The sequence below is a fragment of the Labrus mixtus genome, chromosome 14, assembly GCF_963584025.1.
Source record: "Labrus mixtus chromosome 14, fLabMix1.1, whole genome shotgun sequence".
Lineage (NCBI taxonomy): Eukaryota > Metazoa > Chordata > Actinopteri > Labriformes > Labridae > Labrus > Labrus mixtus.
This window is the reverse complement of record NC_083625.1, coordinates 7730556-7744391: the sequence shown is the minus strand read 5'-3', so window position 1 is coordinate 7744391 and position 13836 is coordinate 7730556. Positions and strand designations below refer to the sequence as shown.

The window sequence follows — 13836 nt, the reverse complement described above, 5'->3', positions numbered from 1 at the left end:
TACAGCAGCAGGTTATCCAACACACAATATGAGTAAAAAACACAACGTTAGCAATCTAAACACAATATAATATTAACTACAAAGTAAATAAGTACTAAAAATATCAAAACTAAGAATGTGAATATATACAACCAGGATTTAACTAAGCATTACTAGTCTTAAATAGGAAGATTAAATATGGAAGATTAAATGTAAATGTGTAAAACAGAGTTGTAAATGGACAGTATTGACATAAGTTGAAGTAGAATAAAAAGAATAAAGAATATGTAGAAATATACAGAAAATAAAAAGGCAAAAATATCATTTGAGTGAGTATTGTAAAGAGTAGACCATAATGCACTAGTGATGTTTATGACAACTATTTATTTTGGTGCATTTGTTGTGACACTTCGTGACACTAGGAGAAGATTTGGCAGCAGCGTGCTCTCCGCCGTTTTTTCATACCGTAGAAGAAGAAGAAGAAAAAGAGCGGAGCCGGAAGGACCGACCCTGACAGAAGGACGGGAGCTGTGCTTTGCTGGAGTGTTGTGAGCTAGCTGTGGAAAGATGCTGTCCAATATCTCCAATGTGCTGAGAGCTGGCGTTCAGAGAAATGTAAGTACACTCAAATGAAACTATGAACGTCGTTAGTCAAACGCTTCGTGACAGTGTGGGTGTGAAACCTCCTTTGTTTACACAAAACAACACTCACATCGCTGTTCTGACCTTGTGAGGCCCAATGATAGCTTTTTGCTAACTCAGCTAAAGTCTGCAAAAATACTTTTTGACAGCTTCAGTGTCGTACTTGGTATAATTCTAGTAAATGTAATAATGTTCCAAAAACTAGGCTGCTTATCATCAGTTCTGTAAAAATAATGATTAATTTCCTTAAAAAAAATAAAAATAAACAACAATAATAATAATAATAATAATAATAACATTTTTACCTGATGTCCATTCTGGTTCATTTTCTGCTAAATTGAAGTAGATAATTTTAAAGAATTATTCAAACATTTAAAAACTTTTTTTCAATGTTGTTGCATATTCCCAAGTTATAAAAAACTTAGTATGGTCATTGTATGATTAATTGTCATTCCAGTTATGCAGGTACAAATGTGTGAAAATATTTTGCTGGGAGGCTCCATTAAAAAATAAATATTTGACCACATGACTAATTAAAACAGAATAAAAAGCAGTAATAAAAATATCAATGACAAAAATGTAGAATAGAATAGAGTTAATTTATTGATCCCAAACATTGTGTAGTATATTGTTTCCTAAATCAGCTGCTCAGATTATCAAATCAAAAGGTAGGAGGTCCTATACAGTGACATTTTTATTTTTATTATATTAGTCTATATTATATAACATTTCATTATATTACACTATATTGCACTATATTATATTATATAACTGCACTCTGCATTACTGTGGTACAACACTGCCTCTCTTCTCTGCTGTTTACATTACTTGCTGCTATTTCTCAAACCAAGTCACTTTAATCACTTGTCACTTTATCTTGTCATTCTCTGCAAATACTGTCACAATTTCCCTGCATAGTTAACTTCATCATTCATTTTGTACTTGTATATACCCCCTATACAGACAGATTTAAAAATACTTTTTTACCTATTGCAATTGCACTTTATAACGACTCCCCTTTAAGTAAGGACAGAAGACATTTAAACTTTTAAACTTTAGCCTGAGTTGCATATATCATATATCAAACTGTATTGTGGGCTCATGTTTTTTTGTATGGGTGGGATATGTATGTATATATGTGTTGTGTTGTGTGTTTGTATGTATGCTGGCTGCTGGAACACCTAAATTCCCCTGCTGGGATGAATAAAGTATATCTTATCTTATCTTTTTATTTCTATTTATCTAATCTATTCTGTTTAATGTGTATTTTTGAGCTTTCTTGTCTGTGCTGCTGCAACGCCCGATTTCCCCTCTGGGGATCAATAAAGTATTATCCTATCCTAAATAGACCTGTCAGGGATCAAACTGTATCCAAAAGTAGGTAAAGCCACCAATGTTGGGCAACATGCATTTCAAAACTCTTTTTGGCATCTTCCCCTTAGTTTGCAGCTCTTATTATGAGCACACTTCTCTGGAGATCATGAGATCCCCTGACAAGATGTTGAATAATTAAATAGAATATAATGTCTTTATTGTCATTATACAATTGTACAACAAAATTATTTGGCTTCACCTTAAAGTGCACACACATACAAGCATCCACAGCTAAAAACAACAAAAGAAGAAAATTTAAAAAAAAGGAACTCTCATTCAGGTAAGATGGGCAATGTATGGTAGGAGTTATTTACAGTTAGTAGCATAACAGAATATAAATAGATATTGCAGGAATATAAAATAAATATTGCACAGTATGAAATGTAAAATATTGCAGAAATATAAAATAAATATTGCACAGTATTTAATGTAAAATATTGCAGAAATATAAAATAAATATTGCACAGTATAAAATGTAAAATATTGCAGAAATATAAAATAAATATTGCACAGTATGAAATGTAAAATATTGCAGAAATATAAAATAAATATTGCACAGTATGAAATGTAAAATATTGCAGAAATATAAAATAAATATTGCACAGTATGAAATGTAAAATATTGCAGAAATATAAAATAAATATTGCACAGTATGAACTAGGGTGATAGTTGAAGTATACCATATCACAACATCAAAGTCCAGCTAATGTTTGTCTGTTGAGCTGCACTTTAAAAGAGAGAAACTTGTGAGGAATGTCTGATGTAAATTATTATTATTGTTTACGGCATGGTTGTAATTCGCATGTGTGCTGTTGTGAATAAAACTTTTTGTGTTTTAACGCATATAAGTAACATTTGAGTTGGATCAGCGCCTTTGACTGTGATCCTTCAGAAGCGGTGTCAGTTTCTGGTCTGTGGGTTAAAAAGACATTATTTCACTTAACTGTGGAAGGTGTTAGGTTTAGGCATCCATATATTTCTCTTTTCTTTCTTTTTTTTTTTTTCCATATCTTGCAGCAAGTATCCAACCTCACTTCTCTCTTGCTCGGGATTTAACGTAGTAACCCAGCATCTACAGTATATGCTCTCATGTAGTAATACTTCAAACCTGGGCTGGTGTGATGAAGGCTTGTGTCTAATATTTGTTAAATCTACTTTTCTTCCATGCTAGGGTGCCGCAGTGGTCATTTCAGCACGCACGTATGCTGACTTCACAGCCCAGGCTACATTTGAAATAAAGGTAAGCTTCACACGCTGACTTTTATCTTCCATTAAAATATTCAGTGTTCTTGCTTGATAGTTTCTGAGTTACTGTGTTTTTGTTCTTCGCTCTAGAAATGTGACATCCACAAGTTCGATGAGGCCCCGGCCACTGAGGTGGTTATGACCCGTGAGGAGGGTCTGCAGTATTACCGCACCATGCAGACCATGAGGCGTATGGAACTGAAGGCTGATCAGCTGTATAAGCAGAAAATCATCAGAGGATTCTGCCACTTATATGACGGCCAGGTAAGGTGCACTATTACTTTCCGCAAACTGTACTTAAAAGTCAGAAGAATTCACCTCAGTGTTACAATGATTTCTGTGCTCTGAGAAAAACATTAAGCAGCATAAAAGTCTATAATACTCCTAATATAGGAAAGATCTCTTTAAAATATGAGCAACGCAAACTCCTTAACTCTATCCTGTGTTTCACATGGTACACTTGTAGTCCGTTAAGGCACGTCTCCACACACGATTGATCAAGTCAACTGTTGTGTGTCCTCGTAGGAAGCCTGTGCGGTCGGTATTGAAGCAGCCATTACTTTGTCAGACCACCTGATCACCGCGTACCGTGCCCACGGCTACACCTACACCAGAGGAGGGACCGTGAAGGAGATCATGGCTGAGCTCACCGGTGAGTCGGCATCACTGAGACATTGTGACATGTTCCCGATAACATTTGCTTTGGATATTCATTCATTATTCTGTCATTCTCTCACTTCAGTTTTCTATCCATTTATGCATAGTTTGTTTTTTAATTTACAGGCAGAAGAGGCGGTATTGCAAAGGGTAAAGGAGGCTCTATGCACATGTACTGTAAAAACTTCTATGGAGGAAACGGAATTGTCGGAGCTCAGGTAAGTCACCAGAGTCGATTCGCAGGCTGTTGAAACCGTTTTGGTTAATTTACCACATGTCCCGTGTCGTTTTATCACATTTCTCTATAAACGTATGATTCAGTCATTTTGTTTGGCTGTTTAAGAAAGACTGATTCAAAAACAACATAATAATCTGTATTCAGATATTGTGGGTTTCATGTAAACATGTCCTACCTGTATGCTGCCGGTGTGCTGTTGTGGAAATAAAGAACAAAGGAAGATGTCAGAAGAAAATAGAGAGCTTCCAGAAATTCTTTACTTTCGAATGTCTGTATTGCTAATGTCATTTTCAATCCCTGAACTCAAGGCATAACTCAGACTTTTGACCTGTACATTATGTGTTCGTGCCTAACAAAATAGAAAGCAGGAACGAACAGAGAGGCAAATAACATTCCACAGTGATTAGCAAACAGGTTGGACTGACCTTCAAAGCAGCCCAGGAATAGACAATGTTCCATCAGTGATTAATAATTAATACATTTAGAAAGTATTAAATGTTATTTATTGCCAGATCGGGCAGCTGGTTTCATATTGCTGCATCCAGGAGACTCGCATACAAGATGATATTCAAAGTTATTAGCTGTAAAACTTGGCTGAATTACATCTCATTAACCAGGTTGTTGTGTATAACGCTATCACTTGAAAACAAAATAATTGTTGTGACTGTTGTTGTTTTACGTGGCTTTACTTGTATTGCTGTATCGTTACATTTTACTGTGACGGAGGTGGGATGTCTGTATTTTGTTTTAAATTAGGACTTTATACATTGAGGTTGTGATGATGCTCTCCTCAGGTTCCCCTCGGTGCTGGTGTGGCTCTGGCCTGTCAGTATATGGGCAACAATGAGGTGTCTGTCTCTCTCTATGGTGACGGTGCTGCCAACCAGGTAGGTCAAACACAAATCACTCAAAACATTTTTTCTTGTAAATAAGCTCGGCTGCAAACTAAACACTTTAAAAACAGAGACACATTGTTTGCCATAAGGAGTGAAAATGGTACCACTGCTCAAATACACGCTCTAAAATATTAATTTAAAGTAGTGTATCAGTTACTTTATACCGCGACTGTAAGGCAAGAAATGTAAAAATGAAGTTTGCTTCACGTTGGGACAATGCTTTGTGTGTTTCGCAGGGTCAGATTTTTGAAACCTACAACATGGCTGCACTTTGGAAGCTGCCTGCCATCTTCATCTGTGAGAACAACAGGTACGGCATGGGCACATCAGTGGAGCGATCTGCAGCCAGCACAGACTACTACAAGAGAGGAGACTACATTCCTGGTCTCAGGGTACTGCCCTTACTCATGTCTTCAGACATATTGATAAATGTGACGTGTTTTTTGTCAGTTTAAAAACAACATCTGTTGTGACAATACCATCAAAATGCTTTGGTACAAAGGGGGCTTCTAATTGAACATCATGTATTTAAATATATATCTCGCTTTAGTCCAATCATTGATTCAGTACCACATACAAAGAGAAGCCTTAAGCGCTCTTCTTTAAACCTTGTAATAAAATATATTAAGAGGGTTATTTGGTTGTTTTTAGATGGTAAGATATACTTAATTGTCCTGGAGAGGAATTTTGCCTTGGCAGTCAGGCAAAAGGAACATACAGCTCAGTGCAACTTGGTTTACTCATGATTTGAGGTGCAAATCTGACAACAGACCCTTCACAAATGGACTGAAAGAAGGGATGGCTGTTCCTTCCTCCAAATCATTTTCACAGCTGTTTTTGCCACATTGTTGATCTTTTATTTTGTTTGTGCACACACCAAAAAAAGTCTCAGTTTGTGTAGAAAGTGTAGTCTCTGAAGAGAGGGGATGAAGTCGACACAAAATTGACAATAAACAACAAACAAATTGGTTACCATGGCAGCACTAGACCCGCCCCCTGCCAGCAGAGCAGTGCCACAGTAGGCACATGGATTGAAATTAAACTGCTGTTTCTTTCCCTTTTAACTAATAATAATTCTGCATTTGTTTAAAATGAATTCCTGAAATAAAATAATTCCGTTCTGCTCTCAGGTTGATGGGATGGATGTTCTGTGTGTTCGGGAAGCCACCAGGTTTGCAGCTGATTACTGCCGATCTGGAAAGGTGAGTTAAACGGGCCGACTGATCTTGAGCAGGAAACATGATAGTCCTTCTCTCGGCTAAATTAAGTCTGCTCTACCTTTCATCAGGGTCCCGTTCTCATGGAACTTCAGACCTACCGCTATCATGGACACAGTATGAGCGACCCTGGCGTCAGGTAAACGATCACAGTGCCTGATATTTGTGTATTAACATCATTCATAATTCTTTAACTGAATATCTTTTAGATACTTTTATTGAATAATTGATTTGTTCTTTATTATTGTAATTCTTTTTAACAATAACCTGACCTACTGATGCTCTCCTCACTGTGCTGCTGCCCCTTGCTTTTGCCACTGTAGAAGTATCAGTGTTCATGCACTCTTCTTCCCGCTGTAGTGGCTTTTCAAAGCTCTGACCACAGCTCAGGGATGGACTGAACACAAACAGTAATACTACTTATGGCTCTAGCAGACAAATGCCTGGCTTTAATAACACAGCAGGAAATCCTGAGCGTGCTGATAAAACTGTAATCTTAACACTTATCACAGCAAACGTACTTACATTTTCTTCTGTTGATTGGTTTGCATAAGGACCCTTCATTAACTATCAGAATAATCACAGTGTTTAGTTAAATTCATGTAATTCTGGTAATCAAGTTTTTCCAAATTCTGAAATGGTGTCAGCCCTACAAAATGATTGCCTTAGTGCATCCCTACAACCTCCCTGCACCAATCTCTCCCCTCTCAGCTACCGCACACGTGAGGAGATCCAGGAGGTCCGCGGTAAGAGTGACCCCATCTCCTTGCTGAAAGACCGCATGCTCAGCAACAACATGGCCAGCGTGGAGGAGCTCAAGGTAAACAAAATGTTTTTTCGTTTGTAGAAATAAGAAATGTAAATTCTGCGATGGGAAAACATCCGCAGGGGAGAAAAAACCTTCCTGAAGCATCCACAGCGTTTTGTTTTTTCTTGAAAGGCAAAGAGAATAGTTTATCTGAAACTTCAGCACTTCCATTAATTAAATTTTTTTATTTTGAATTCTCTCTGTTTTTCCACCATATTTCTCAGTATCATACCTGCAGCTGATTCACACACAGGACTGCAATGTATCGTTAAAACACAGAGGAGTGCTAGAACTGCTGGATTTGGCTGATTTCTCATCCAGCTGAAAGCCCTCAGTAGACATATTCTAGATTAGAAGCCAGGAATCACAAGGACTCCTTAAAGTTTATGTCTGCAGTTTGGTGTTCTTGGGCCAAATCCCAATCTCCACCCCGAAGCCTAAACAGTCACTTTAATGACGTCGGGTGTGCAGTGTGTGAGTCTGAGACTTTCATAGCATCAAACGTGTCATGGAATCAAGATTCATCACTAAATAACGAGAAATAAAAGCACCACTTCCTTAGTGTATGTTTTGTCTTTCATGACAGTAATTAAAAGTATAAAAGTCAGAAAGACATTAATGTTTATGCTCTGCAAAAATGACACTAATGCAATTCTATAACTCTACAAATGTAGCTAAAAATAACCACAAAAGTGATTATAATATTCACACCTACATACTCACCACGGTAATTCTTTCTTCACTTTTCTGCATTTTTTTGGTTCTGCTTTTTACTTTTTTGAAAATCACTTCAATAATATGCACGATTATTTGTTTACATCCAGTACAAGGCTGGACAATCATATCCTTCACCAAGTGGTAATGACCCATGGGACAGGAAATTCTGCAAAAATGCAGACTCCTGTGGTTTTGTGTTGCTAAGTCTACATCAGAACTTGCAGGCACTTAATAATTTGACCGTGTGAGAGCACTAAGCACTCACACTCCTACCAGGAAAGTACTTCAAAGTGAACCTGCGAGTGTGGAATTTGGGATTTGGCCTTAGTTTCCAGTTGAATAACAAATAGGCAGTAATTTAATTTGTAATACCTCTCTTTATCTGTTCTGTACTGTGTGTTTTTTGAATGCAACATGTGTCCAAGTTTTCTAAATTCCTTTCTCCCCCTAATGTTATCTCTGTTCTATGCGAGCAGCACTCCTGTTTGATGATGTCTCACAGCAAATCTCAGTTCTGATCCGTCCTACGTGTGTTGTTTCTGTAGGAGATCGACGTGGAGGTGAGAAAGGAGATTGAGGACGCAGCTCTGTTTGCCACCACAGATCCCGAGCCCCCGCTGGAAGACCTCTGCAACCACATCTTTCACAACGACGCACCCCTGGAGGTGCGCGGCACGAACCCGTGGACCAAGCTGAAGTCTGTTAGCTAAATTATTTTTCATTAACCAATCTCACCCTCTTCAAATGAAATGTCCAGACCCGGCCGTCGTACATATATATATATAGATACGCACACATCAAAAAATGCATCACAAACGAATGCCTCAGACCCCGAGCTTGAATCATCAACTAAAGAAATAAGGTGCTGTACATTTCAACAGCAGGGACCACATTCACAAACACGTTCTGAGAATAAAACAAACAACATGACACTAATATATTAAAACTATTTATACTTAAAATTGGCCTTATAATTGTCTCCCATTAGCCCTTTTCTTTTGATTGAAGACGCAGGGTTTCTAAGTCGACCTTCAGAAGAGCCATTTACTGCCACTTTGTAAAAACTGCTTCCACAGTCCTGTAACATCATTTCTGCACTAAATATCACAGGAACAGTCTTTAATGAGGGAAATGTAAATCATGGCACTAGTTTTAAAAATCAATGCACGTATCTGTCATAGATCTGCATTAATGTTATTTAATCCATTTTCATATTGATGTTAAAGTCTGCAGAGAATATCAAACAATTGGTAAACATATTCTTAACATCATGTTATCTTAACATGAAGCACTTGTCATGTTTTATCTTCAGACCGTCTTGTTAATTTGGCCCCAGCTCAATACGTTACATCATTTCTTCATTTCTTGTTTGATGATTTTCTCCGCTCACTAATGAGGCGTGATCAAGATGAAAATGTGGCCACGTCCATCTGTCACTGTCCTCCATTAAAAAAAATGAAATAAAAGTCTTTGTACTCTTTATGCTGAAGTGTGCATGATGAACTTAAGTTTGAGTGACCTGGTTTCTGTCTTGATTTTATTAACCCCCCTGTTACAAAGACGACATAAAAGGCAGCAGGGTAAACACTCATCTTTTTCTTTCGGTATGTTTGTGTGTAAGGGATGTTAATGAACACCAAGGGAACCGTTTAAAATGTTTAATTTATCTCGCCAAACCAAACATGTGCCTGGCAGATCTCATGATGTTTTAGATTTAGAGGATGAATGTGAAGTTTTACGTTTGTGCCACACTCCAAGCTGAGCAGGTGATTCTGTGCATCTAAAAGTCAGCTGTTTTTTTTTAAGAGATGTGTTCAGACTGAGTTTAGAATCATTTAGTTAGTTTGCAGATACTCAGGTGCTCGGTGCCTTTTTTTTTTTAAAGTTTCATGTTTGAAGCTTTCACTGCTCATCTCTTCATCTGGAGAAGCTCTTTTTTCAATTGTGTAAGGATGTTAATTATCCTAAATATTCTATGTCAAAGTAAACACAAGCTGAACCATCTTTACCCTAAAATAACGCTGCATTAAAACATTTTGACTTTTGGTCAATGGATTTATCTGCTCAGCTTCACGTTTCCAAATCTAAGAGGGATATCGGGTTAAGTGTTGTCGGTGCAGCAAAGTGAGCGTCCGTAGCTTGATGTGCAAGCTGATCTGTGATCTTTACACACATCAGCAGCGGGACATTATTTGCTACAATACAGGGACATGAACATTTTTCATTTCAGTCTGTTACTTTTTGTCAAATAATTCAGAACATTGTGAAAAGATGAGCATGTGCTACTGGAAGCAAGCTACCGTCAGAACTCTGGCTTCTAAGTATCCAAAGTAATTAAAACAACACTTCAGATTGCACTTTGTTAATGTGAGAAGTATGCGACAGAAAGACGGACTCAAATTTAAAATGTCGTTTCCTGTCTTGGTACAAGTGAAAAGGCTGCAGTGCACTTTTTTTTGTTGTAGTGAACTGTTACATTGAGGTTGGCGGGTGAAGAATAGAAACGCTCCATGGAAACATTTTATGTCGGATGTGTGCGTCATTGTAATAAAAATACTGTAAAGTTCTTTATTTGTGGACTCATTTTTTAATGTGTAGACGCAGGATAAAAAACGTAAACCTTGTACTTTATTGTAATCGATGCTATCGTCGGTTGTTTCTCAGTGAAGTATTTGTTCTCTTACATGTATGTGGGACCTTACCAGCAAAACACACCTTGATATGTTCCTTTTCTTTTTGTTGCTGATTGCTGCCAATAGGTTTTAGTTGGTGAAGGTCCCATGTCGAGGGTCAATTTAAATCTGACGTGATAACATTTGTTTGATGGGTCTGGCTCAAGCGGAGACACATAATTAAACTAAAAAATCCTTACATTTTTAATAACAGCATGGAGCACTGACCTAGAGTTCCTCACTCTCAAAGCCCAGCATACAGTGGATCTTAAATAGACTTTAATTTGTCTTACATATACTATATGCTTTCAATGTTTATCCTAAAAACTATTTAAATATGTGTATATCTGTATTGATCAGTGTGAACATATATTTGGCAGGTGATACAAATCTTAATTCCTATATCAGGAAGCTTCTCAATTACTAAATATGCAGAATTAAATGTATAGCTAAAAAAAAGAGAGTTCATGTAAATCATAGAGAGAGAGCTGAATACAGAATCTACACATGCAGGCCTGCCCACAGAAATGTCTGGGCCCCTGAAATGCCCAGTGAATGGGGCCCTCCCAGGATATAATTAAAATCAACATGTGCACATTCGATGAGTAGTGTTAGCGCTAGCCTCCTGGCTCACATTAGCTCCCTCTGGGCCGGCTTACATTGGTAACGTTATCAACGAATTATTTTAGGAAGAGGGGGTTTACATTTTAAAACGGTACGTTTTCCTGAAGCAACAATACGTTAAATGTGTGTAGCCTATTTGTTGCCTTAAGAGGTAAGGTGAATGCAAAGGTGTAAATATTTTGGTCATTGCTTGAAATTAGGATGGACCATGTTTTCGCTGACTTCCATGAGCCCTCCTCGTTGCGACTTGGCCCCAGAAAGCTTTCCCCTTTATCCCTATTACTGTACACAGGTGAGTGTGAGCAGGGTGGACTGGACCAGGACTTGGACCAGGGTCATTCCTGTCCTTCAGTTTGATCAGTATTTGAAGATAAAATATAATAAACATAAATAGATACAGGGCCTTCTCCATTGTAGCTCCCACCATCTGGAACTCTCTCCCTAAAAACATCAGAGACTCCCCCACACTCATTATTATTATTATTACTGCAGATAGAGTTAATTCAAATACACACACACAGATAGAGAATAGAATTAAATGTTCCTGTGGTCAGTTCAATGTGCACATTTCATCTGTTTATGTCTCCAAGTTACTCAGTTGTCGTTTGGTACTTTCGTTGTTTCCTCAGCAAACTGGGAGCCAGTATCAACAGGAGAACCCTGATGGCTTCTCCGACAACTTCCACTTTTTGGAAATTAATCTGGCTGAAAGAGTAGAGCTTACAAAATGGTCAGACAAACTGAGCACTGCATGTAAAGCTTGGTATGGAGAAACTCGGTCTACCCCGTTCAGGAAATGTTCCTGCCTAAACCTCGTCCATCAATTTCTCCAAGAAGAAGTTGTAGATACTCTGGGAGAGGACGGACTGACAACAACTCATTTTTGGAAGGATCTGATTGTGTTGTGGAGAAGATTGATAGCTTTACAGGTAAATTCTTCTATACACATAGTGAATAGTTGATGGACAAGTTTTCATTCATCAATTTCCTTTTGCTTATTGGATACTGCTACGGGGGTTTCAGTTGGTAGAATGATGATTTGAATGAGCAGAAACAGAGGATAATCTTTTTTTTTCGTGGTTTACTAGGTGAGACAGAGGGTAACCTAAGCCTCCAGACTGAGGATCATACAGAGGTTGATCTGTGGGAGGAGAAACTGGAGTGCATCCACCTAAACTGTGTCCCTCGATCTTGGCTCCCAAAGAGGGCTCCTGTGGAACTAGAGTGCTCCCAGCAAACATTTGTCCCTAAATTGAGGCTCCCGGTCCTTGAAAAGAGGGTCCCTGTGCCGCTGCCCATGGCCCCAAAACCTCCAACGGGGCAACGGGAAAATACAGGTGGCGCTCGACCAGGGAGTTACCTGCCCTCCGCTCTACCTTCCAAACAAATTGGTGAATGTATCTTGGAATAATATTGGAAAAATATTTTGTTCACAGGATCCTTTTCTGTTTATTTAACGTTGATACAGAAGGATATGCAGTATTTTGACATTTGCAGTCTTGCTGTTCATGAAGGTGAGAAAACAGAGGATCACTGCAGCCTGCAGGCAACTCAGCAAAAGTCCATCTCTCGGTCTAAACTTCCTGACGCTGCCAAGAGGGTCCCTGTGCCGCCTCCTTTGGCCCCAGGCCCTCCAAAAAAAGCCTCAAACTAGAAAAAGGAGGTTAAACTAAAAAAAAAACCTGGGAGGGTCCTTCCCACTATCAAGGGAACAGGTAGAACATACTCTAAAGGACATTTAGTGTGCAGACTTTTCTGTTTTCATTATAGCCTTCTTGCGGTCGTGCACCTGAAATGTTGTTACGGTTGAGTGTGCTCCTTTTCTTGCTGTTTTGAAGTTCTTCAGTAAACATTGTATACGAGTATAAAACAAATTCATCCACGAGTTCAATGCGTTTATTTAAATATCTCAGTTAGGCTAAGTTGTTTTAAATGAAGGAACGAAAAAAGAAAATAGATTTGGCTGCAGCCCACAGACGACAAAGGATACCAAGGTTGTGATGCCGCCTTTACCTATGCCTGCAGCGAGCCCGAACCTCTGCTTCCAGCTGTTCTCGTCTGACGACTGGTAAGACACGGAAAGCAGAGAGCATCAGATGTACCAACTTGGGGATTTCTTCATCTGAATAGCACTAGCAATTTTATCATTACATATACACATCTATAAAGGATAAGAAAGAAGCATGAACTTATTAAACCCCTTTTTCCATTAGTCATTGATATCCAGTCAGCATCATTATATCATGTTTTAAGTAGCTGTTTTAACTATAGGTTTGAGAGTGTCAGTGTGGTTGGGTAACTTTTTCCGTTTGAATATGCAGGATGAATAAAATCGAGGGATTGAAAGAAGTGCGAGCACTTGCACAGCACCACATGGAGATCCTCAAACCCAAACTCCATGAAGTGAGCCTGGTTCTCATAGAGGAGGTTTTTTACACGCTGTCCCCTTTGTGTTTCATGTAAATCACTACTACAGCCTACATGTATCTGGACTCATGACGTTCATTGTGACTGTTCAGGTGAGAAACCTTCGCTCCGCTGTCGCCTGTGAGGCTATAAGCACTCTAGCCGAGATGTATGTCCACCTCCAGAAGGCCATGGACCCGGAGGTCGAGGCTACAGGCCAAGCCCCGCTGCTCAAACTGGCACAAAACCCCCAGCGTCTTTATTCATGAGCAGGTCGATCTTGCACTGAGAGCCATGGTGGAAAACTGTAACCATGCAAGGGTCCTTAACGCCCTGTTGAACAAAGGGCTCAGGTAAGTGG

At 38.7% G+C, this 13836-nt stretch overlaps 1 protein-coding gene across 1 annotated transcript; it reads left to right on the top strand.

The window, feature by feature from the left end:
• Nucleotides 1-439: 439 nt before the first annotated feature.
• Nucleotides 440-10339, top strand: pdha1a (pyruvate dehydrogenase E1 subunit alpha 1a). Its single transcript, XM_061054791.1, has 11 exons — nucleotides 440-594; nucleotides 3167-3235; nucleotides 3331-3504; nucleotides 3766-3892; nucleotides 4024-4115; nucleotides 4930-5022; nucleotides 5268-5423; nucleotides 6162-6233; nucleotides 6320-6387; nucleotides 6960-7068; nucleotides 8319-10339. Exons 1-11 carry the CDS (start codon nucleotides 547-549, stop codon nucleotides 8481-8483), a joined length of 1173 nt encoding a protein of 390 aa, XP_060910774.1. The 5' UTR covers nucleotides 440-546; the 3' UTR covers nucleotides 8484-10339.
• The last annotated feature ends 3497 nt before the right edge of the window (nucleotides 10340-13836 follow it).